This window comes from Bactrocera oleae, chromosome 2 (genome assembly GCF_042242935.1).
Source record: "Bactrocera oleae isolate idBacOlea1 chromosome 2, idBacOlea1, whole genome shotgun sequence".
Taxonomy (NCBI): Eukaryota; Metazoa; Arthropoda; class Insecta; order Diptera; family Tephritidae; genus Bactrocera; species Bactrocera oleae.
In genome coordinates this window covers 9,817,708-9,845,086 of record NC_091536.1, presented here as the reverse complement: position 1 = coordinate 9,845,086, position 27,379 = coordinate 9,817,708, and the positions used below count along the sequence as shown (strand labels likewise).

The window sequence follows — 27,379 nt, the reverse complement described above, 5'->3', positions numbered from 1 at the left end:
ATAAGAAATTAAGACCCTTTTTGTTAAGAGACTCACACATTCAAATTAGTCAAACCTTGTGTCAACTATCGTAAATTCGTATTCTTATTTGTCGTCGTCTCTTATCTTATAAGGTAAATTTCTTATAAGATATTTTTAAAAGCCAATTACGTGCAATCCATCTCCATCTACAAAAAAATGAAATCCATTTAAATGAAAGTCAAATGGTTAAATTTGAAAAACAAATCTTTCATATATTTGCCATGCTTTTGCTTGTTTTTTCACCACATTTTTTATACTTTCTTTTTAAAAAACATTATTATTATAATTACTAAATATTTGTTCCATTTATAAATAAAAATACTAATACTTATGCCTAAACTAAGAAATACTATAATAATAGTTATCTTTACTCTATAGAAATAATAATAATTTCCTTCATTATCATGAAGTTCTGTCTATTCCTTAATTCGCACTTGTAGTGACATAGTTAATGCCAAAATATAACTTTTTATGTATTGTATAAGGAATTGTCTTTAAATATAGGTACATATACACAAGAACTCATTACAATTATATATAGTAAGTCTCACATATGATTTTTAAAAATATACATGAGTAGTATATATGTATATATACATACAATCTGGTTGATTTCATACTCATTTCTTGATCCTTACATTGAGTTTTGAATTTTTACTTTAGTATTTTACATTTTGTTCATTTTATTTATTTTATTTTGCATAAACGCCGTTACATATTAAGAGTTATGCCAACATCTTATTATATACAATGTAACGTATGTACTTGCATAGTTAAAAAATGTATTTACTACATATACATATAACCTATTTATTTATTATATACATTTTAGAATTCAGCTAGTTTTACTATAACGTCTTACGAGTATGTAATACAGTTTTGAGTTAAAAAAATTGAGAAAATGTTAATAAATGTTTATATATAAACAAAATACATAAGAAAATTTTGACTTATGCAAAACTTTAAAGTCAAAAGTTATAATGTTGTATATGTCTTTATTCTGCCCAGGCACATACGACAATATAACTTTTTAATCCAAAATGCTAAAAGTTTTTAATGCAATTGAGTTGCTGAAGTGTCAAAAAAGAGGTTTAAAAAGTTTTTGCTTTAAAATAATATTGAGTTTTTAATGCAACCGGTTTTTTTAAGCATAAAGTTGCAGAGAAAAGTCAATAAACATATGTTTTTATTTGAAAAACTCTAAAAGATAATATGCAAGCATTTCTCTTAAATTTCTTCTAGCAAGATTTCGAGAGCTGCATTTGTTCAGCGCATAATTCGAAAGAAATTTTTCTTCATACATATATTATAATTGGAATTAAATTAAAATATCTTTTAATGAAATATGAACTAATTCAAGTGTAAAATAAAAATATGCTCCAATTATTTCACAACTAAATCCAACAAAATCAACAAAAACAAAATCATTATCGATATATTTTACCTATTTGCAATATTTGCAAAATAAATCTTGCCTCTAAATATTGCAAATTGTACAAGCATATCTTTTAGTTATTTTGTGTTTTAAAACACAGTAAATTAAGTACTTTTTAGTGTCAGCTTAAATGTTTTTAATTCACAAATAAGTACATTTTAATGGCAAAAACGACAATTTCTTTTCAAATTATGCGCCTTAGCTGCCGCTTTATGCTCCCTACATGCTGCACATAGAGTTTTTGTTTCATAGTTTCTAATAAAAAAAGTTCACAACCTGAGCATTTCATACTTAAGCGAACTAATTTTGCTTGCAGTAAAATTTCTAATACAAAGAAGCATGCATATATGGTTTTACATTTCTAACAAATACATATGCTAGTGAAGCAGCGCCAGAGCGCTGCTCTCGCTTCCACAATAAAGTTATGTACATATGTACACATGTATATATGTATATATGTTTGTACATATACAATGTATTTTAACATATTTTCAGCTGTTATGTGTTCCCGCTTCTAGTTGCTCAGTGGCTTAGCGCGCCTGCTACTCGCCACAATGTATGCCATGCTCTCCATGGGCACCATGTGCCCGGCGCACCCATTAGCGGTCATAAACACCAGCAAGGCCACCTGTTGGCGTTGCAGTACGTACCGCCGTCACAGTAGTATAAAGCTCGGCACCACGTCTCCTGCATTGTTTCGCTGCTTTACAATTGATACTAACTACCGACCATAATGTGTGCCGGTTGTTCTAGCTCATTGTCATGCACGGAGGAATAACGTGACGCGGCAACCACTGGTGTTAGGCTGCTCTTAAAGAGCTCATCTGAATTCAGTTTACAACTGGGCACAAGTTCGGTGAATTCTGAGCCTAAACCGAATTCCATATCGAGGAAGCCGTACTCCCACGTCGAGGATGCTGACGCGGCCGCTGCATTGGCGCTCATACTGCTCACATATGATGAGGTAAGCGAATGCGTCGCTGAGGAGATGGTCGAAAGCGTGGTGAATGTTGCCGTTGACGAAGAGGTACATGTGTTGTATGCTGCACTGCTGCTGCTACTGCTGGTAGTTGATGCGCTTGCGCTAGTGCTGGATGCCGACGTGGATTGCACGGTGGTGAAAGTGCCACTAATGGCAACAGCCGATGCCTGCGTTGTGCTATCTGACGCGCTAGTGTTCGCTGTTAAAGCTGCCGTTACGGGCACTGGTGTCGCTGTGGCTGGGCTGGTTATCGATAACGCAGGCGGCAATATGGCGAAGAGGTCGTTGTTGTTGAGTGGATCCAAGGCGGATTGTGACGATAAGCTGAGCACCGAACTCCAGTTGATGGAGCGTGTTGAATCATCGTCCGCATAACCAGAATCACTGTTATCGGTAGTGGCAATGGACTTCGTGGCGGTAGTTACTTGTGACGTCGTACCAATGCTGATGGACGCGCTTGGTAACGCCGCTGTTGAGCAGGCGTTTTGCATGGGCGCTGCTGTTGTTGTATTTGACGCACTCATTGTCGTTGCAACCGTGTGCTGTTGCGTTTGCGTTGTTGCCGGGGTTGGTGTTGTTGAAGGCGGCGCGGGCGACATAACCGGTTGGCAGGGAAATGGAGTTGCGCGCCCAGATTGCGATTCCCGAAAGGGATAGTGGTCATAAGGGTGTATTGCCGCTGCACCATTCGTAGAATCACAGTTATTTACATTAATACTACTAATGCTATTGTTGAGTGCAAATCCGCCACTGGTGGGTTTCTGTAGGTGTTGTGTAGGCGCGGTCAGATATGGCGGCGGCGTGTCGAGTCGTTCGGGTTGCTGATTCTGATAGTGGGGCAGATGTTGTGCGAAGTGCTGCGGCGGCTGTTGTTGCAGTAGCGTTGGTGGCTGATGCTGCACCTGATAGTCCATGTTGGAGAGACGCGCACAGTTCATCACTGGTGGCGCATAGTCCTGGTGCTGTTGATGCAGCATGGTATGTGGCTGCTGTGGCACCAACAACTGTTGCGGTGGCTGTTGTGGACTCAAGTGATGCTGCAAATGATGCGGCGGATGCAGATGCTGATGATATTGGTGTTGTGCGGCCGCAGCCTGTGCCGCTGCTTGATGCATCTCCTTAGCTTCTGTTTCGATTTCGCGATCGATGCGTTTTAGTGTATTGCAGATTAGCACCGAACGATAGAGAGACTGTTCGGATACTTGTCGGAAGCGCGATAACTTGAACATGGATAGGTTGCGTATCTTCAGACGCAGATCCTTGTAGCAATTCTTATTTGTATTGCACCACGTGCCACGGCCATCACAGCAGCGTTTCAACGGATGGCGAGCGTCGAGATTCGCGGTGGCCACATGTAGATTGGCGAAGGGTGGTGGTGGCACAACAGGCGAATTATTTAAATTTGGTGGCGGACTGCTGCAACCCAATTCCAAATACGATTTACCATTTTCCGCGCAACGTATTGTCTGCTGCTGTTGTGGCGGTTGTGGTGTCTGTTGCTGTGGCGGCGGGTATGCCGCTTCGGGTGGCACATAAAATTGCTGACCGCCACCCGAGGGCCCGTTCGTGCTCTGCCATTGCGTGAAACCATTGCTGCCAGTCATACGCATATGTTGCGGACTGCCGGTACGTGAACAATTCTGTTGTGGATATGGCTCCGAGTAGTAGTTGGGACGTGAGCCATAACCATGCGGCGCGGGCGCATAACTGCCAAGTCGCTGTTGTTGATGCGTGGACGTGTTCGCTGCTGGTGGCGGTGGAAAAGTATGATAACGCAGTGGACAATATGTCGGTATTATGCTCTCCTCCTCTTCATAATCATCCTCGAAATCATCATCGTCATCATCTAACTCATCAGCGCTGAGCAGTGTTGTCGCCAAAGTGGAACGTGTCGCAATGCTACCCCATGGATCGCTCGGCACTGCAACAGCCTGCAATTTAGAAATGCAATCGACTGGTTCTGTCGCCGGATTAGTCCAGGGCTCGCAACAGGGCACGGCGGCGACCTCCTCCAACTTGGCAATACTGTCTTCTGGTACGGGTGTGGTGGAGGTGGGTGGCAATGGCGTTGTGGCAGCCATTTCGCTGGACATAGGCAACAGAGTGGCGACCATGGAGGGCAACGTTGCTATTTTGGTGGCTGCAGTTATGCCGCTCGTGTGCTCAGCGATTTTAGTAACTTCTTTACCATTGCTAATACTATTGTGGAGGCCGTTAGTGCTGCTATTAATACTACTACTATTGCTATTTCTGTTGTTGTTGCTATTCACTGTTGTTGTTGTTGTGCTTTTCGTGCTCTCCGCTGCGCGCAAACTCGCGTTTGTATCTTTAATATTGCTGCCATTCAGTTGCTGTTCCTCAATGGCTTCGATGTAGTTATTATTATTAATTGACCATTTGCCTGTCTTCAGTGGTGGCGGACTATTGGTATATGTATTAGCATCCTTGGCATCGAATGTAATCTCATGTTTCCGCTTGGTAGCGGCTGTAGCTTGTAGACCCATTGCTGAATTAACCTGTAAGTAGAATAAGAGAGATTTAAAATTTAAAGATTTCAAAAACTAGTTGCTAATCATAACCTTAAAATTATTTTAAGAAATTTAAACTCTTTTAAAATATTAAAAAGTTTAGTGCAAGCTCCAAATAACGCATAAAATATTTCAAAGTGTCTTTTCTCAGATGTCTTCCTTAGTCTCAAATCAAAAATTCTACCAAACAACGGCATTAATTTCATAACCGTGCTAAGCGGGAGATGGGAAAAGCTAGTAGAGAAGCTTAAAATGGGTGGGGAATGTGGGCACAAGAAAGCACAACAGAGAATAGTGTAGTGTTAAGCGCAAGAAACTAAGAAAAACGTATTTGTTGGTGTTATGCGACATTTTACAGTTTGTGATAAGTTCTGAACAGTTGTAGCTGACTCTCTTTCATCGAAAGGATGAAATAACTGTATACAAAACAGATCGGTCGCTTGATCGGAACACTGCTTTAATGCGTTAATGCGCGCTTTTATGGTTTAGAGTAGCTCTGAGAAAGTCTATAGCAGAATGGTTCATCGAATGAGTGAAACTGCTGTATACATGAAAGATCGATCGTTTGTCGAAATGAAGAATCTGTCAAAAATGTCGCCAATTCTAATTGTACCTATAACCGCCGAACTTCGTAACAAATGCTAGAAACCTAAGAAGTACCGCAAATGCCCACCAGGTTTTGCTTTCCATTAACACTTAGCTTTTCACATAATCATTGGGGCTGTGGCTAATTCACATTTGAGCTGTTAACCCGCCTGTTAGCGCTATGCTCAAAACGTAGCTTCCGCCACAATCAAGCAAAGTGCCAAGTGAGACACAGGAAACAGCAGCCAACTGTCAACTGGTCGCTTGCAGACACTTAGCCAGACATTGGTCGTCGTCGTTGATGCTGTCCTATCTACCGTATGCGCTCACAACTCCAAACCGGACCCATATTCTACGTAAGTATAGCGACGCATCAAATACTACATAAGGGTGCACCTCGGTTCCTGCTTTTATGCTTCGCTTTTCTATTTTTTGCTATTAAAAACTCTGACTCAGTGCTTGCTTCGGCGCGCATCTGTAAATACAAATACACCCGGGTTGCACGTGCATTTCGTCTGTGAAAGTGACGTTGACGGTGGTGCTAACGAAAGGAATTGCGCTGCTTAGCCATATTCAGAGGCGACGACAATCGTTGTTAATGGTGGTGGAAGTTGCCATTTCATCCCTTCAATGCAACGTATACGAAATGTGCGCTATTTTGCCGGTGTTTGCTGAAATGTCATACGCGCCGTGCCCTCCGTTCGACTCGACTCGACTCTATGCAAGCCGCTGCATAACAAAACAATAACAACAACAAATAAGAAAAACAACTGCCGTTGCAATGTGCGTCGTCTACTGTCGTGTATCTGCTTGCCTGCCGGCGCAGTATTCTGCTTTTCAGCATACGCTCCCTACACTATTCTGTCTGTTGCTGGCCGCTTGCTTGCCTGCCTGTTGGCTGGCATGCATACACTTTGTATATTTTTAGAAAAATTATTTTAACGTTGCCGTGCCTCACAACCTACGTTCCTCGTCGTCGCCGTCGCTCCCACCACACGCGCGTTCCTCCGTCCTGCCGCCGTACAAATGAATGCGCGCGTCTGGTTCCATTTATACGAAATGCGACGCTCTGGCGGCTGGCATCTGATATTTATAAATGTGTTTTTCGTTCGGTGCGCTCGGTCTGTACGTTCCCTTTTTGGTAATAGTGGTGGTGGTGATGGTAGCGACATTGATGTTGCACGTTGAATGCTCGGTCGGCTGCTTGTGCGCTTCCATGAAACCCGAAATGAAATGAATGAAACCTAAAATAAGGAAGACTGACAGACGCAAACAAATGTGTACCGATGTATGTATGTATGTATACATATGTATATGTGTGCGTGTTTATGGAGCGAACGACCCGTCCGTTCTGTGCTGCGGTACGTCGTTATACTTAAGCATGCATTCTGGAAATGTTGAAGAGGGTACACGCCGGCATGTATGACGTTCTTGCCGCCCTCATCGTTGTCGCAGCTATGGATTACAGAAGAAAGCATTTGCCTTGTCATTGCTTAAGTCTGTTTGTGTGTTTGTGTGCATGTTTGACAGTTTGGAATTGTGCAGCTGAAGTGCTTGTGCGTCTACTCCATATATTGATATTACTTATAAGAATATACAGAATGTTTCTACATACATACATATGTACAATACATATGCATGTTGGTGAGTTTGTAGGCCTGCTTGTGCTTGACAATATGTTGCAAACAGCTGGAGTGTGTTCTTCAGCACTCAGCTGTAATTTTTATGCAAGAAGGGGAAGTAAATACTGAATTTTCTGGGTAATTTTAATTTAAAATATTCCAAATAGTTTAATGTGCTTTTAGAGCGGCGCAGTAAAGAAAAGCTTTTTCGGAGCTTGTTTTTTGTAGCTTTTGTTGGCTTTTGTACAGAGTTTTTGTAATGACTTAACAGAAGTGCTAGAGCTTTTAAAACTATTAAATTTTTTTTTCGAATTAGTTTCAAAAAACTGTAGCTTTAAAGCATAGTTTTCGAATTATAAAATTGCTTTTGTAGCTTTACTGAAGTTATAAGCATGTTTTCCCAACCTGAGCCTTTACTATTCTATTATACGAGTATATGCCATATGTAAATATTTTTTCCATATTCTAAAACCCGTAATTTCGACAGTGTTGATCTGATAATGTTTTTCCTCGACGCACTAATGCTTTCTCAGCAATCTCAAGCGCACATATGTATGTATGTACATATGTAGGCTATATTAATGCCGGTCGCACAACGGCGAGCCATAAGTGGCATGATCGCACAGCAACAGTATGCATATTCATACGAGCGCATGTATGTATGTATATATGTACATATATATGTTTGTATGTGCATATGACTCAAGCATATAGTCATTGCTGCTGACATAGAAAAATTTCTCTCGCCAACAGTTGTTTCTTGGTTTATTTTCAGGTTCAATTTGCAGCGCCAACGCCAAGACATATACACACACTTAGCTGCTGATGGTATGGTGCCCACGCTCCATTTTCGTTGGCGTTGCTTTGCTTTGCCTTGTTGCTATTGCTGATAGTTACCGCTGCTATACGAAATTTACTCGAATTTATTTTAATTTTTTCTTTTCCTGCTGTTTAGAATGCTACATTTCTTACACATTTGTGTGTGTGTTCATATGTGCGTGCTTGATTTTTTTAAGCATTTCTTGTTGACTTGGTGTATTCTCGATGGCGAAGACGATAGTAGTGACGGCGGCAGCGTTGTTGAAGTTTTATGTGTGTAGTATATTTTAGCTTTTAAAACTTTTTGTGTGCGTGCACACATACATATGTGTGCACATTTTTCCTCTTTTTTTTTAACTATATTTTTTGGTTGTTTACTGTGGTGCGTCGTTCCCCAAAATACATACATACAAAAGTAAAACTAAAGCCAAGTATTGCTGAGGTGTGGTTGCATGCACACACATCCAAATTAACGTTTGTACAATTATGCTCGCTAGTGGGTGGGTGCGGCTAAGCGTTCTTTAGCGTTTGAACTTATTGTTGTTGCCTGCACTTAGTTTGTTGGCTAACTGACATACATACATACACACATACGCTCTGCTAATCGTCATTTGTTGACTTTTTTCTTTGATGCCTTTGCGACTTTTGGGTCGAGGTTTGTTTCGATGTCACTGCAGAGTGCATTAACACAATTGCTGTATTTAGTTTCAGTGTTGTTGCCACTGGGAAGTGATTAGTGTGGATTTATACAAATATTTGGCGCTGATTTATGTTGCTGGTAAAAAATGCTGGAGCTAATAGTTTATTGTAATATATTACTCAAAATCCATTTGAATTTTTAAAATTATATTGATTTAGAATTTTTTTATATTTTTTATGACACAGTTTTGATTTAGTTTTAGGTACTTATGTATTTACATATATATGTATGCATAATTATTCCTTTTTATATTATATATAATTTTTTGTGCTTTTTTGTTTACATTGTTTTATTTATATTTTGTTAGAATTTATTTTAATAACATAATTTTATTTAAGTCTCATTTATTATATAAATGTTCATACTTTTTATAAATGTATTTATGAAACTGGCTTTCTTCAAATTTCATGATAGTTTTATTTATATTTTTCTGTTTTATTTTTATTTATTTATTTTTATATATATATTTTTTTTAATTTTTATTTTTTTTTTTTATTTATGTATAATTTTTTTATATATTTTTTTGAAAATGTTATTTTCCATTGTATGCTTTTATTTCATTTATTGCCTTCACACTCGATTATTTTTCTACACAACTCTTCATCCGTTTCAACATTCTTATGCACACCTTCGCGTGTACATAGGTACATAGTCTTTATAGGATGTATAAACATCGTTTATTTGCTTCACTTGAAGTTCTTTCTCACTTTATTGCTCAATATTTGTGCTTTTTGTTTTGCTGTTTTTATTTGTATTTAATTCTTGGCCACCGCCTGATATGCGTCATTGCTGAGTCACAGCGTTTATTGGGAATCGCTGGCGACTTTTTGCTTGCCATAACAAGGCTAGAAGTCTATAGTGATTTTGTAATAAGGGTTTACCCACAGCTCGTGGCGGTTCCACATTTTCCCGAGCAACTGTGGCCGAGTCAGCTCAATGAAATTCTTATTTTCTGCTATAAGTTTGTATACATAAACATACATATGTACATATGTAGGTATTTGTAAGTAGCATGAATAAGTTTTGCGAAAATAAAATAAGCAACAAATAAGCGCAGTTGAAGACGCAATGACTTTACGCAATTATTTTTAATACATACAAACACATATACAAATGTAAATATATGCATGCAACAAATGTGGCTACGCACCAGTATGCATGTCTGTATGTACATATTTACATCTTTATGTGTCTATCCTCCTGATTCACGCTGATTTATTGCTGCACTGCCAGACATCATCGGCGCGCATATTCACGCGACTTCAGTTAAAAAAAAAAATCAAGAACAATAATAACTTACATATATGTAAGTATGTATTTATGAGGGCGCAAGTACATAGCTATCAAAAGCGTAGGCAGCAAACGAAACAACGATGCAGTGGAGTGCATAATAAAAAGCAATTTTTGGCGCACGTGTTCTGCACTTACTTGTACGAGCACCACCACCCACCCTCAACCATTATCTTTGCAAGCATCTCGGCATGCATCCCGTTTCAGTAAGTGCAATAACAAAACGAAAATTGTACAATTTTTCAAGGGTAGCTTTACACGCTGTCACACACATACAAACATGCATGAATGAGTTGCCAAGCATGCACAATAGTAAAAGAAATATATATATATTTTTACTAAAATTTCAATTGCTTTTGTTGTATTGAAAACAAGTATTGTGTCAGAGGGTGAATGAATTTCCTTCAACAACTAACAAGTTCTGCGCCACTGTGGCTTGGTAAAGCTTCACAAAAGTAAACAATGCAAATTCAAGCAAAAATATTAGTACATAATAAAAAACTTAAAGAAGGTAAAAAAAAGAAAAAACATATATGTATGTGTTTGTCTGCATGAAAACTTCGTGTTACTTGAAGTGTGCGAGCACAAAATTCGCAAAGAAAAAATAATAATTTAAACCGCAAATTTTATGAATGGTTTATAAGTAAGGAAAAAGTTGGTAAACAGTATTTAGCGTCAGAAAAACATACAAAAAAAAAAGCAAGTCATTAATGAAGCTTTAATACTGGTATTCAAGTGCTGAGACCAATGTTTACTACTTCCGAGCATTTCGCCACTCAATAAGTTGAATGAAAAACGTCAAAAACTGGCGCGTCATATTATAAATTAATATTTTTACGACTTTTTGGCACAAGCTATACCTAAATATATAATATATGTACATATATAGAAATGTATGTGTGTATGTAAGCATGTACCTTAAACCCTATTTGCTAACAAATCGCCGAACTTTGGCCGATTATATTATAACTATTTACTCAAATCTAGCTGTTACATATTGCTGTAGTAGTAGTAGCCGTTGTTGTTGTTGTTCTCAACATTGTTTGCAACACTTTCATTTTTGTCAATGAAGGTGTGTGGGCGCTAGTTGTGACCGCAACGACCAAGTCAATAACCCGGAAAGAAAAATGTAATTAAAGGAAGCGAAATCACGCTCTTCACTTGCGCACACACACACTCAGGCACCTACACAGCAATCGCATGCTCTCCCACTCTCAAATAAAGCACTTAAGCACGTTCACTACACTTTATATATGTATGTATGTATGTATGTACATAAGTATATATGGCCAAAGTGTATTTTTCTTTTCTTGGTTTTGTTACAAAAAAAAAAAAATAGCTAAAGCTTACTGCAACAAAAATAATGCACAATTGGACAACAACATGACTAGTTGAGAAACTATGCGAAAAAAGGAAGTGCGCACGCTACAAACCAGCAGCAGCGATGATGGCGCAAGCAAGACAAAGGCGCTGACGAAGAAGCATAGTATTTAAAAAAAAAGAAAAATAAATAATTCTCACACCAATTATAATGACTACTTGCGCCTTTAAGTTGGCGTCAGTGACAGCGACACACCGGCGCAGACGTCAAATATTTTGAAGGTCGTTGCATAAATTTACCGGCGATAAAAAATGATTGAAACGAACAAAACCAAGAAATGATGCATTGAAAGGGTTTGGGTTGTCTCTGCGCCGTCTCCAGTAAGCGCGCTGGCAATGCTCGTCGTTATAAATTCAAGCGAAATAAAATAAAAGCAAATAAATATACAAAGCATTGAAAAATAAAGGACTGGTAACGTATAAAAAAATAAGAGCGCGCAAAGTAATATTTTACACGTTATTACATTGTATGTAAAATGCTGCAATAAGCTGTTATTGAGCGTATGAAGAATGTGAAGAATGCGAAAAATTATAAATTTGCATGCCTTTGAGTAGTTTCAAGCTACACGTGGCAGGTGAAATACATACACATGTTTGTGCTTTTTGACGCACATTCTATGACTAGCTCTTGCAGTTGTCATTAATTGCGTTTTGGAAACTGATGTTTGTGCTCCTTAAGTTGATTATGTTTATCTATTGAGTTTATTAAATAATATTTATAGATTATACTTCAATAAAAGCGCATAAATAGTGTAAGATATTTTTTTAATAAAATATAATTTGATTAATATCAAATGAGCCGCAAAACACTGCATAAAATCGTACAATTAAAAATAAGTAAACAAATAATCAAAATAAAAGCGATTGTCGTGGCGTAAATAAAACATAAAAAAGCAGGCGGTCGCTCGCATGCCGCAAGACAACACCTGCGAAGCACGTGCTTGCACGACACCAAATGCAGGTATTTCTGCTGTGCGAATATTAAAATTAAATAATAATTCAAATCGCGACAGACTGCTTGCCTACAATCTCTTAATTAATCGCACATTAATTATATAGTAATAAAAATTTATATATTTTCAACGAACTTGTGACAAAGGCATAAACAAGAGAACAGCAATTAATGTTGGCCGTTTAAGAGAATAAAAACGTCATAGTTTGTTTATATTGTCATATGTATATATGTGTGTATGTATGGATGTACTCATAGTTGTTATTGTTAATGACATTGCCAATGTTACGCATCACATTATGAATTCAATAACGGCATTAATATACATATTTACGAGTATGTATTCAGTATACAAATGTTTGTATGTTTAACAGGAAAGTCAACTACGCCAAGGCACCGCAACTTGGACAGCTGATTAAATTTATGAGCACATTGTTGAAAACGAAACTGAGAGAGCATAGACAAATGACGCGATGACGAAACAGGTGGTGGCAATTAAGGAAATCCCATCAGTGCATATAAGTGTTTGCTGCAAGACATGTCAACATACATACGCACAAAACCGAGTAGTTGTTGTGCAGGGAGATGTTGCGGTGTGGCCACCGGTGACCAACATATGTATATATGTATGTATGCGTTCGGAATGACAAAGTGAATGAATTCAGTAGTGGAATGTAAATACCTAAGTGCGTTTGAGAGTGTATGTGTGTGTAAAAAATTATTATCGGCAATCACTGGCACATCATTAAACGATTTGGACTGATTGTTAATTGTTAAGAGCAGCGTTTGTTTACGTTTGAAGTAAAAGGGGGAATCAAGCAAAATTGGTAAACATTTCATAAAAAAAAATCAGTGTGGGTAAACATTAGGCAGCAATAAAAGTGAATTATAATACCTACAAGAGCTGCAGTATTATTAAAGAAACAACGATAGAGTTAAATAATGCAAATATTTTAAAATTGTTGCAAAATTAAAACGCATTTAAGAAGCTGCAAAAATGTGTCAGCATAATATTTTTCGGCACCGTATTTACATTGACTGCAATTAACTGGAGCAAGCGCGGAAAAAGCTTAAATTTTGCTGCCTCAAAGCGTACGGTCAACGCTTGAATGCGGCTTCCATTGCCTAACTTTGTATGCTTAGTAAATTATGTACATACTACATATGTATGTATGTATATGTATATTTCTCTGGCTAGCTAAGTGCCGGCTGTCGGCAGTGGCTTTGGTATAATTGAGGGCGAGACGTTGTTGCTTGCTGCCAACAGCATTAATGCCGGCAATAAAAACTCCAGCAACAATAGCACCATAGTGCCGCTAAGAATTGTCTGCCTGCAGCGGTTGTATCAAGAGAAAAACCCTATGCAAAACAGCAATAAAAACTGGATATAAAAGCTCAAAGACGCAACCAAACAGAACGGCGCAGCGATCGATGCAGAAAGCCTTTAGTGCCCCGGTACCATCGTATATAACTGCATAGTGTTGAATCAGCGCGCGCTTTGCAACGCAACGATCAGTTAATCAGTTCGTTTCGAGCGCTAGTTAACATCCCGAAACCACTGTGCGACCAACCCGCTGTGTGTACGCAATAAAATGCTATTTCTACAAATACGCTGCGTTAGTGTCTGCTATCGCTGTTGACGTTACCTTCAAATTCCGATGTGCGCTCAAAAAAAAAAAGAAACAAACTGAAGCAATATTACAAAAAAAAAGAAAAAGCGATCACCATATAAAATCAACAACAGCAATATACAGCTTTTAAAGCTAACATTTGCAGCAGTAAATAAGCAAGCCCGAGCTACAAACTGGCGTAGACACGGCTCAACTCTACAGTTATAACACGAAACACTTGAAAGCCACGCAGCAGCAAGTTGTTTCTCGCGATGTGCGCGAAGCCAGAGCTGCCACTGCCGTCGTCACTTGTATAATTTTTTTTAATATTATTTTGCTGTTGTTGTTTATTATTTCTTTATGCTTTTACAGCCTCTACGTCTTTATGCCAACGGCTAGCGCGCTACGTTGTTGGCTTACGACGTACCATCAAGTAAGCGCTTCAGCAAAACAACATTACTTCGTACAGCGGGAGCTTGCTCGCATTCAAGAAACTAAACCAAAAAGTAACAACGGCAACATAGTCAACATCGCCGTAAACCTGCTTAGCCAGTCAACTTTTCGTCTTTGCTTTCGTGCGCTTCGAAAACGCATTCGAAGGCGATGCCATGCCAAAAGCGAAGTCAAGCCAACTGAAGTCAAGCACTGGTTTTCGTTGCTGTCAACTAACTTTACTGTTGACTGATGGACTGACTGACTGGCTGTGAAAAGTAATCGCTTGGTTGGCTATTTCACTGTTTCACTGCTTTGATTGCTGGCCCGCTGGTCTACGCTTTTGATTGGATCTTTTCAAATGCCGTTCCAACACGCGCTTAACTTCATTTGTGCCGACCGTAAATACACACATTCATAGGTAAATGTGTATGTGCGACGGCCATGAAGTCCCACTTCACTCGACACAATCGAAAAGCCAAAAAAAAAATAAATAAAAATATAAAATGAAAGAAAATACAACTCAATGAAAACAATGTGAAGAATTAGGCGGCGAAAGCTACCATAATATTAATAGTTATATATATGCAACACGCGCAACAGAAAATGTTTTGAGTTTCTATGGTTTTTTTTACACCATTAGCTGCAGCAGCTGTAATTGTCTAAGTGATAACAGCGTTGAAATTACAGCGCAGTAAAAGCCCAGCTGTAAGTGCGACTTTTGTGTTGGATATTATAGACTGTGAGCGTTGTAATGTTGTTGGCGCGAAATTCAAACTGAGATTCTGATATTAGAAAGTTGGTTTTGGTGCGGAAGACCCCCGGTTAATGTCGCATCTTTCTATACTCGATTTTATGAAGGAAAGATTTAAGATCTGTGCTATTTTTTTTTGGAGGACGAACTTATCTCTAAAAATGTTTCTTATAAAATATTAAACTGTAGAAAGATGAGAAACCAATGTTGCCCCTTCCAAGCTTTATTGGCATACTCCTTGAAGTTCCAGAAAAAAATGCGGATGACTTCATTGACTGTACTGTGCCACATATGTACTGGTATGAGTGGCATACTGTTAATTGACGGAGCTGCTGATCAGCCATAACAAGTGTCTGATGTTTCTATAAGCATACATACCTACATACCTACATATGTATATTTACATAATTAATACTCTAGCTAAAACAACAAATCATGCAAGGAAACATCACAAAGCGTCAACAGCTGCAATAATGGCTAAGCTTAGTAGCCTTGCAACAACAACGATATGCAACAATTTGGTGGCATTAAAAATGGAAAGTACAAAGAAATGTTTTCTATGCGCTTTTGTTGTTACAGCTGCGTTAAGAAATGGACAAGATACGAAGGTAAACATAAGGAAATGCAACATTTAAAATTCAGGCTGTTCTATTGGCATGACACCCCACTACCACTAGGCACAAACATGCAACGCGGCACGCTTTACAAACGTACGCATATATGCATGTTGTTTGTACTGTGCATCATTTGTGCAACTTTAGGGAGAATGATGTTGCAAGCAAGTCAGCGACGAAAAGCTATACGTCATGCTCGAGTGCCGCAATGAGCGAGGATGCTGCAAACAAGCTGTGGCAAAAAGTTGCAACAAAAGTGTACATATGTGCAACACGTTAGTACTACTACGAATAAGTACTATACGCGAATTACCCTCAAAACAGCTGATTTTTTGCCATTAATTGGGTTACCAATGTTGTGGTTATTGTTGTTTGTTGCTGGTGCTTTACATACATACATTCATATGTGCCAATGCTATAAACTCGCTGAACTTAAATGTGTGGCATTCTTTGCCAAGCAAAAGCCATTAAAAGAAGCAAATCAACGATGATGTTACACTTAATGAACTGCGAAAATCGAGCGACAGACAGCACAATAACGGAATAAGAGTCCATATCGCGCTGCCACGCTGCACAGCTCCACAGCTGGTTGACATTGAAATTCCAACAAATATATTATACATACATACATATGTGTGCTTGCTATTGTTCTTGTGGTTTGTTTTCTTGATTGGCAAATTTCAGACTTTTGTTTGCCTAATTGTTAGCTGTTGGTTTGTAAGGTACATGCCACAACAGGTAATAGCGGCATGTCGCCACTTAAGCGCACATAACAAACATACTCTTGCATACATATTTACGTTCTTCAATCATGTGTGAATGTGTGTGTTTGTCGCGACATAATTGCTGTGATGCTTTGCGGCGAGGCGCCTTTATGATTTTCGACAGCACCCCTCGCTCGCTGCTAACATATAATTAATGTCCGTATGTATGTACATGCATGCATATGATATTCTTGTTGCTGTTGTAGTTTTTGTTGTGCTTGTATTATTGTGGTCACTGAACTGGCAACCGCAAAGTGTGTGCAACACAGCTTAGCAGCATTAAAACGCTTAAGTTAAGAATGGGTTCGTGTCGTGCACATATGTAGATGTATGCATGAGCATGTTTATTTATATGCGCAAAAGTGTATTGCACTCACGCCCATAATTGCCATGCACCTTAAACGCTTTTGCCGCAATGCATTGTTGACAACTGGTGCGTCTATGGGTCAGAGACAAATAGTTGGGAATTCCCTTGCAACCTTTGCTGCCATTAAAATAATGTCTTTTAAGCAATAAAAGGCAGCGGCATTAGTATGGTATTGGTATGTGTGTTTGTGTGTGCAGGATAGCGGTATGACGTCACTTTGCTCTTATAAAATGTGTACTTGCTGACCTAATTTTCAAAGGCAAATTGGCGACGTGGTTACACGTGTGCATATGCATGCATAGATATATTTAATAACTGTAATTAATATTTTTGGCAGCAATTATTATTATTAAATATATTTAGTATGAATTGAGACTAACTTTGTTATAAAAATTATCGTTACTAAGCACTTTGCTATGTTTGAGCACTGCTCTCTTGTCGCAAGTTTGTTGAAGTGTGAAAGCAACAACAGTGAAATCAAGTGAAAGTTACCACATTAAAGTGTATGTAGTCTGTTTATGTAAACTACTTGATTATAACAGTTTATGCGAGTTATAGCAGTTGTCTGTTCGATTTGCCAGTCTTAAAATTTGGTCAATTCGAGCGCAATTAATATAGTTACATATGTATATTTAATTATAGCTGAGTATGAGAGTTATACCAGTTGTTTGTTCGTTTCGCGACACTCCATATTTGGTCAAACCGAGCGCAATTCATATCTCTTTGTTTATACCAGTTTAAATGACTTATACCAGTTGTCGCGTCACTTTATATGATAATCGAATCAAACGCAATCAAAGTAAATTTACGTTTTGTAATTAGTTTAGCTTGCATTAAAATCACAAAACGCTATAATCTTGCATACTGCGCTAAAAAGTTATTAATGATACAGTGTTAAATATATTATTTATAATTTTTTTGTAGCTATATGTTGACCTGCAATTAGTCTACTTAAATATTTAATACATACTACCTTATATAGCCACAAATACCGTAAGTAGTAGTTATTCTCTTCTAAACAAAATATTTAAAAATAGTCTTTTCACAATTTTTGTAAATAAAATAAAAATAAAAATCCTTACCAACTAGCAATGCCTAATAACGGCATGCATAAATATATTATTTTCGGAAAATTTCGTAGCTCCCAGCATATTGTAACTAAGGTTGATATTTTTGGAAAATTTCATTGCAAACGTTTAAAAATAGCGTCTGCATAGCAGAGCATGGGCAAAGGAAGCGCACCAAAATAGTACAGACAGCAAATTTACAGTACTCAATACTAGCAGACAACCATTTACATTTACACACACCCACATATGTAAATAAGTTTGTGTTTGCATTGAAAATCAGACAAATCGTATGCCATATACTATTTTGGATTTCGGGAATTTTTGCTTGGAAATTTGTCGAACAATTTTACTCATAGCTTACATTAAGGTATTGTCGTAAGCAAAAATCCTCATTACAGCTGAAGTTTGAGAAATTATTATTAAAACTCATTTACGAAATGGTTACAAATGCATATCGGCGCATGAAGGACACGTAGATCCTCTTGACAGGCGATCTACCTAAGTACCTAGCGGTACACAACCCATAGAATGCTGTGTGACCAACAGAGGTAGATGAGCATAAAGGACGTTTGACCAAGTGACTGAGATACACACATGCATACTATACATGTACATACGCTAAGAGGCAAAGGATAGGCAGCCGTGTTTATGTGTAGGTGGAGTTGCTGTGTGTGCTGTTCGCCGGAAAAAGTATATTGTAATTGAATTTCTGTTAAAGGACACGTGCATTAATGTAAATGCTCTTTTTTGTTCGTAGTGAAGTAATATCTACGGACGTGACGAGCAGGAAAGCGGCAAGGCAATATCCTTTTGTGTGTGTATGAGTACCTGATTTTTGTTTAAGATGTGCATTTGCTATGTTTTTGCTTTTGCTTTTGTACTTTTCACTAACAAAGCTGCGTATTATTTGATGAGTGTGCATTTCGATGATAAAAAAAAACCGTTAACATTTTGCTTTTTTGTGCGGCATCTCAGGTAAAAAGGATGTATGGGTATTTTTACATGGCATTAATTTTTTTAAATGTTCATTTTAAACTAATTTGTTTTTGTAATTTTTCTTTTAAATTTTAACGTTTAATTTATTGAATGCATACATACATTATTTAAATATTTTGTATATATACTTTTTATATAAACATGTATACATATAAATATTGTTTTTAATTTTATTTAAAAAAACAATTTTTCTTAAATTTTTTTTTGAATTTTTATATTTTTTGAAATATATAAATTTGGTTTTTAGTTTTGCTTTTGTTTTTTTTGGAATTTTATATATTGAATATATATTCGTATATTTTTATATACATTATATATTTTTATATATGAATATATATTTTGTTTAGAATGTTTATATATTTTTTTTTATATTCACAATTTTTTCTTTAAATTATTTTTCATATAAACAGTGAAAAAAATGTTTAATTTTGTTGCTGAGCACAGATACGAAAGCTTAGGTGCAGTTTTTAGTGATAAGATATAAGCAACTAGCAGTTTTAGGCGATCGCGCAATGATTAGCTGCTTACTAGAGGCATGTTTTATTCAATAACTATATACACATATATATATTCACATCTATCTACATACAATTGTCTATAAAGCTACTTATGTAAATATGTATGTATCTACCGCTGGTACTTTCTTTTGCTGTATTATTATTTGCCATCCTCACTGCGGCATTATAATGTATTATTTTAGTACTCTGCTCCAACGCCTACGCGGCCAAGCAGAAGCGCTTATCAATCGTTTGCCGTATGCGTTACAGTCAGTTCTGATAAGCGGCTAAAAGGCAGTCTTACTTATACAACGTATGCTTACACACCTACACATATAGACATATTTTTTTTGTATTTTTGTATTCGTTGTAGACATGATTTTGTACCCACACACGCATACTTAGAGGCGAAACAAGTGTTTGCATTGCGTTCGATGACGTCAATCGCTTATTTTCATTCGCCACACTACAACGTTTACGTTCTTCATACACATACATACTTATGTATATACTATATAGACTGATTCGTTGTGCGCAAAAAGCAGCGATTTTAACATTTTAAACGTTAAATTTAAAAAGCACAAATAAACAAAAGTTGCGCGAATTCGCCGTTGTATATTATGTGGCAGAATTATTTTAAATTTTTTTGCAAGTATTATTACTATACATACATAGTATATACAAACCTATATTATTGATATACATATTAGAAACTTGAACTTTTCAAGCGAAATTTGCCGTTATTTTGGGACTAGCTATTGTATTTTCTTCAAATTTTTTGTTTAATTTCAAAAAAAAAATTTTGAGTTTCGAGCATATACATATGTATGTATGTAGTTATAAGAAATAATTGAAAAAATATAATAAGCAAGCAAAATGTATGTAAATTATATATCTAAGTACTTAGATATTACCACAAAACGAGAATTTTTTATTGAATTAGTTTCAAAATGTTTGAGACTGCGTTTACAGTTACTCTAAACTGGCTTAATCGCTTGTTTGCTAAATTAAAAACGATGATTTACAACGAACTGAAGCCAGTATGCCATTAAATGATTTCATTGCAGTCATAAACAAATCGAAAAATTATGAAATTTTGAGGTTAGAAAATATAGCAGGCTATTCGGAAACCCTAAATGTAGTTTAAATATGCATATTTTTACATACATATATGCTTTATACATTTCAAAAATATATTTACTCAATATATATATATTTTTTTATTATACTCTTAAAATAAATTCAAATAATTTAAAAAATATATTCAAGCGCGCATTTACAAATCATTGCTTGCTTGTACGCGTCGCGCTTGTGATAACAGCTAACGCACAAAGTCTAATTTAAGCAAGCCTAGAACGCTGCTAATTAACAGCATGAACGCACAGTGGCGATCGCTCGCGCTCTATAGCAACTAGCGCTGCTAACAATTTCAAAGAAACCCCTGCTTGATCACACAAATTTACACAAATTTCGACTTTCTATATTTTTTTCTTTCGACTGCATTTAGAAATCTTTTCTCCCAAACAATGTTCGCCAAGTGTAATGAAGCGCCATTAACCTCACTGCTGTGTTGTTGGCTGGCTGCTGGCTGAGCTGCATATTAAAGCTCCAACAGCACAGTCTTTTCTCACAGCCAAATGCGACAATGCGTGTACACTGCGAGAAAATACTTTGCAGATACTATTTTTGTATCTGTGGCATGCAACAGCAAGTGGTGTACAACACGCCAAAGTGTAGATCCAAAAATTTTTTTAATGAAAATGCCGTCAGTCACATGACTTGCCAACCGACTAGTGCGCCCAACTATCGGTGACTTCGTTTGTAATTTCCCACCGCTGCTGCAGTAACACCAACCAAACGCTTGCCTGCACCACAAGTTTCGGTGCCATCAGTGCTGATGTTCGATCGCACCAACACCAGCGCACAGAAATTGTAAGTACGGCATACTGCTTAGCATTTGCTGTGTCCGCTTGGAGCTTTTGATGGCCGTTGGAGCGTTTGTCCAATCGTTCAAAACGACCGATTTAATGTGCACATTCGGGCAAACTTTCAGCTACGGACACACATGCATACTTATATACAAGTATAGTTGTGTGAATTCATTACGTTCGTTGCTCGCACCGAAGCGCTATAGTTGTTACTGTTGCTGCTATGACTTTTTGTTATTCCTTGTTTTTGTTGCTTTTGTTGCCGCCGTCATGTCAGCTTTATCAAGGCATTCACTTCTCACAAACACATCTATGCATGTACATAGATACACAGGCACACTCACACAAACCTATTGCACACGCTCGTATTCACATTCCCATTTCGCCTTGCTTTTGCGCTCCATCCATCATTGCATTCCCTGCTGGCCACCATCGCCTCGGCATACCATCACCTACATTTATTATAGCGCACAACGCCACACACACACTTGTATGCATATACACATTTTATATTTGCCCTCGTCGTTCGTTCGATCTCTCCGCAGTGCGCTGGCATGCTTTTGAACCCTCCTCACTCAGATCCGTGCATACACATATTTTCACATACATACACTCACACATGTACACATGTAAGTGTTTGCTATATTGTTCATACAATATGTATTCCACCTTTCCCTCGTTTCGTTGTCGGTCGGTCGATTCAACATTACTGCCGCCACCACCATTAGCAGCGTTCGAAATACCAAAATGTACATATATATGTACAAATATGTGTGTGTCATACGTATGTGTGTTTGTTGTTTGCTGCGATTCATGTTGCCTGACGACCCGGTCTGTATGCCTGGCTGTTTGCAAGTCGGTCGCTCGGATCGACGGCCGTTTCTGCTTTGTCTCATGGCAAACAGAAAATTACTCGCATACAAAAAAGCAATAAAAATCAAATATTATACAGGGTGTATGCAGTTGAAAATCGCATTGAAGTAATACTGTGATGTAAAGGAAATTGTGTTGGGGTCTGTGTATTATTGGAGTTACGAAATAGAAAATTGTCTATGACTTGAAAGATTATGTTTTTAGGTCGAAGTTATTGGAGTGACTGAAAGTGATTTCATCTCGGTTTTGTTACTCTTATTCGTTCCACATTTAATAAATATTTTATTTAAGTTTCAAAAAATATTTAAAAACATGTGGCGGTATAAATTTAGAGTGATATGAGACACATTTATGTATCTATTTTGATATTAATATTATTATTTTAACAACTAACCTCAAATATCAGTTTTCAAAGTGGCAAATTTTGCATTTTTATTTCAAAATACGTACCTGTAAAGAAAAGAAACAATTAATTATTATTATAATTATGTGAAATTGAGGTTAAGTAACAAATATAATAATTTTTTAATTTTTTATAAGTATAAATATATTTAAAATAAAGTATTTGTATTTAATTATATATATAAAATATATTAAATATTTTTAAACAAATAACTAACTTGTTCGACCGCATAAGGTTTGCGTAATGTACACTTAAAAATAATGTACCGTTATTTCCCATTAATGTACCGTTATTTCTCTATTTGATAATTTTTATTTAACTAATTTTTTTTTTATTTTATTAAACTACTAATTTTCATTCTATAGAAACTTTAAAAATTTTTAATAAAATTAATGCACTTTAGAAATAAGTTTAAAAATCAAAATAATTTTCAAAAGGTCAGTTTTATTTTGTATTTCAATTTTTTTCAATGTTATATTTATATTTTAGCTTATTTATTTAAATTAATGTTTTATTTTTAACCATTAATTTTAAGTCTCAAAAGTTAAAATATTTAAAAATTTTAAAGCTTTTCAAAACGAGTTTTAAAAATTGTGTTTGTAATTAATTTATATTAGCATTATTTTACTTTTACACGACTGTTTTAAGTATATGTATATATTTTTGAATTTATTTTCGAATATTAAATGTATAATATTATTGCATCTTCAGCTATATTTATTTATAATAAAAAAGGATTTTTAAGTCTTGTTTTTTTTCAAAAACATTTTTTAAGTCAAATTCAAAACATTTATATATGTATATAATAGAATGAAAAATTTATTTGTTTTGATATTTAAAATTCGAAAGAAAAATTGTATATTCTAATCTCAAAAAAGAAAAAATAACAACATAATATTCCTAAAAGTCTCACGAAAAACACGCTGTATGCCAGCAAAAATATTACACTACGGAATACAGCTTAAATTTACGGAGTATTTCCACATCCAATGTTGCTGACTCGCATTAAAACCGAATGGAAACAGGCAACAACGAAAAATAAAACTTATATAGTCAGCAGTATGTGCTGGTTTTGTTGTTGCGTTTTGATGTTGCGCTGTATATTGTCGACGGCAGCAGCAACCAAATGGAATGCCATCAAAAGCAGCAACAACAATAAAAGCAACAACTACATAAACAACGATATCACCGACATCATGATCAACAACGCACACACATACATATGTACTTATATAAGTGTATATGTGAATACGTCCCATCAAGTCAGCCAGGCAGTCCAATAAGTTGGCGAACGAGTCGAGCTGTGGCGGCAATCAGGCAGCCAGCAAGCGAGCAAACCAACAAAAAGAAACGAGCACAATGTACCGAGCGCAAAATACAGCACCGCACCAACAGCCGTCAACCAAACCAAGCCAGGCAGGCAACCAACCAACCAACCGACCGACCGACCATCGAACAACAACAACTATTATATGTAGCATTAACAATGAGCAGAGCAGGGAACTGTAGCTGCTACGTATACGTATAACACAAAGAACACCAGTGTGCCGAATACATACGAAGTACAGTCGTCGCAGTGGAGATAAAAATAAAGTGGCAAACAAGCAAGAGCATTAGCAGTGCAGGGTTGCGATGGTGAAGCGGGGCGCGTGAAGTGAAGTATTCAGCCACAATACCGGTGGATTGAAATCATGAGGAAAGAGTGACTGCTTGTTGGTTATGTAGTGGTGCGGACGGGTGCGGACGGGTGTGCTATAAACACATATGTACATACTTGTATATTTAATATGGCAAAGCAAATGCGACGAGGGTTTAGAGTACTCAGCTTGATTGTATGGAATATCTATCTGTACAACGATGCTATATTTTGTTAGCTAGCTAGCTGGCTAGTTGGCTGGTTGGTTGGCTGACTGGCGACGTAGTTGCCATCGAAAGAAAGAAAGATTTTTATGTTTGTTGGGGGAAAATTATGCCAGTCGATGGCAAAATGACAGTGCGTTGTAGTTGAATAAAATTTTCCGTTGTTGTTGGTGTGTGATGAGTGAAGGGAAATGAAAAAATTAAACTCAGGCGGTGCCTGTGTTGTGCTGCAGAGCGCCACGCGAACTACAGGGTGTTGTCAATGCATGAAAAGTGCTACGGAAAGGTTAAAAACTATTAAAAATATAAATTTCTTATTTTATTTACGATATATCTGATTTGAAACGAAATTAATTCAATAAATATTATTTTAGCTGATATTATGATTTTAAAAGGTTTTCCTGCACTCGTAAACACCCTGCATTTTTAGTAGCACACATCAAATATGTACTTATGTAAGTACATCCCATCACCGCACTGGCTAAATGCAAGACCTTCAACCTGGCTTAAACTATTTTTCTTTCTCACAAGCTTGTTTTTTTTTTGTTTTTTTAAATGTTGAAAACCATGATAAATGAAAAGTTGTGAAAATCGCCAATTTGAAATGAAAACTAAAAATCCAACACACAAACTGCTCAGCAACACATTTCAATGTGCTGTTGGTTATCCATAGAGAGTGTAGATCAGAGCTATTGCGCTAAACAAACCAATCGTCCACCGCGCACAATTTCATATGTTGCAATGAAATTGTGGTAGAAAATTATAATGGCAACACCATTTTTATGCTGGCTATTAACATTCGTCATTCATTGCTATGACTGTAACTGTTCTTGTTATTGCATGTCGCTGATACCATCTGAGTAGTGTAAAATATATTTGACTTAATGTTGTTGAAAGCAGACAGAGTACAGATAACTTTCCATGGTATGCTAGCTCATTTCATGTGGGAAACTAAATCTAATTTGTATGGCAACCTTTTCAGTATAAATTTGAAAAATTTTACTGAGCGCTCTTTATTAGAATTTAATTACTTTTCAAACTTGGTTAAAATAATTTCTACAAAAAAGAGTTAGAATTTCTGAGTGAGAAATAGTATCAAACTACGAGCCGTTGTTGGTGGTCAAACATTTTTGTTTTTTTAGACTCACTTTCACAGCTGTGTAACAAAAACAGTAATTTTGAATACTATCAAGGAATTATAACATAATGTAATGTCAATTTAACTATAGTTAAATTATAAAATATAAAAATAATTTTATTGTTTGGTTTGAAGTGTTCTAAATATTTTTTCTCGCAAGTTTTAAGCTGCCAATGTACTATTTTTGTTTGTTGTATAGAAAATATTACAAAAATTAAAAATTTACAAATACTACTTTTGAAATAAAAGTGATTTGTAAATTGTTGGTACTATTTTAAGTAAACGAATGCATGTACTAAAAATTATTTTACATAATTGTAATAATAAATATTGTCAACATAAAAACTTTGTACTAAAAAATACCGTTTAACTGGAAATATATTTTTAGTACTGAGTACTGCAAGTACTAAAAAATATTTGAAAACTTTTTTAAATGTATTTTTGGTGAAAAAGGGGAGACAATTTTTGATAGTGCTGAAAAATTTTGAAACTTCAAATACTATTTTTGTAACCTCTTAATTAAATACTTTAAAAAATTTGAACATCCCAGCTGCTTTAGCACATGCGGCACTATGCCTTCACCACATCATTTGTCGACATCTGTTAATTCCATGCATACAACGCTTTCCATTCGCCGCCAAATGCAGTCTAACCAATATTCAATCAAGCAAGGCTTGCAACCGTGGTTACTGCACCACACAACAGCGCCACAATGACTAAAGTTCGATTTAGCGTGCGATTTTCAAACATTGCCTACGCACACAGAATAGTAGTTACACGAAGAAAAAGTAATTTTATTAAAGCGCTAGAAAAATCTCATTTCAAATTCCGCCCACTGGCGTTTGTTGCGCCTCGGAGCGGCGTGACATTTTCACCTCACCACTCAGTTCACCTCAGCGCGTGTTTTTGCCTTCTAAGCTGCTTGCGACGGCATACCAATACATGCAGCAATATATAATAAATGTTTATTGCTATATTCTAAATGTGTATGTGCATGTATATATGTATGTATGTGTGAGTGTGTGTGCAATTTTATGCTGTTGGCAATTCTGTGCACGTCAATGCTGTTTAACCGTTATCCCAACGCCAGCGCAAGTGGCAGACACAACTAGTTGCACAAACACACAAACAGTTATCTATATGCATGTAGGTATTTGTATATACATGCATACTATATATGCGTGTGTATGTGTGTGATTCTGCGTTGCCATGGTGAAAAGTTGTGTTTTTGTGCCACATTCGCCCACTATTCAAATGCTCCAACGACAATCACCCGAGCCACTAATTCACCACCCAACAACATCCCTACCGTTACGCCATGCCGTCACGCAATGGCCAACGCCTGCAACAGTCCAAACACTCTTGCCACTTTTATAAATTTTATGTAGCTGGCATTATTATAATATTATAACTTTATGCAAATGCACACAGCCACATACACAGAAACATTTGTGCGTATATTTGCTTTTATGTGCCAACGTGTATATGTATTTGTATATCCTGCGCTGGAAAGTATGCCAGCCTTTGTGCTTGCGTGTGTGTGTGTGTGTTTGTAATTTATAATAATGGGTTGCCATATCGTCGGTTTTTGTTGTAGTTGTGTAATTTGTTATAAAAAGCGCACAACTTCCCTTACCACCAGCCACCATAACGCTCGCTACCCTTGCCACATATACGTATTGCTGTTACTGCCTTATTCATTATATTCTACGCTTTCTCTTTGCGTTTCATGCTTTGCGACGCTTTTGTTACACTCATT

At 36.7% G+C, this 27,379-nt stretch overlaps 1 protein-coding gene across 2 annotated transcripts in view; it reads right to left on the bottom strand.

Moving 5' to 3' along the window:
• Nucleotides 1-207: 207 nt before the first annotated feature.
• Nucleotides 208-27,379, bottom strand: part of tara (taranis) — a 39,662-nt gene continuing 12,490 nt past the window's right edge. Inside the window, exons 2-3 of one of the 2 annotated variants that reach the window (XM_036373059.2) lie at nt 22,614-22,669; nt 208-4,954 (exon numbers count right to left, since the gene is read on the bottom strand). In XM_036373059.2, the coding sequence (XP_036228952.2) occupies nt 2,174-4,942 (2,769 nt within the window). In that variant the 5' untranslated portion in view covers nt 4,943-4,954; nt 22,614-22,669 and the 3' untranslated portion in view covers nt 208-2,173. The remainder of the gene's footprint in view (nt 4,955-22,613; nt 22,670-27,379) is intronic. The other variant, XM_036373058.2, reaches the window with a different exon arrangement.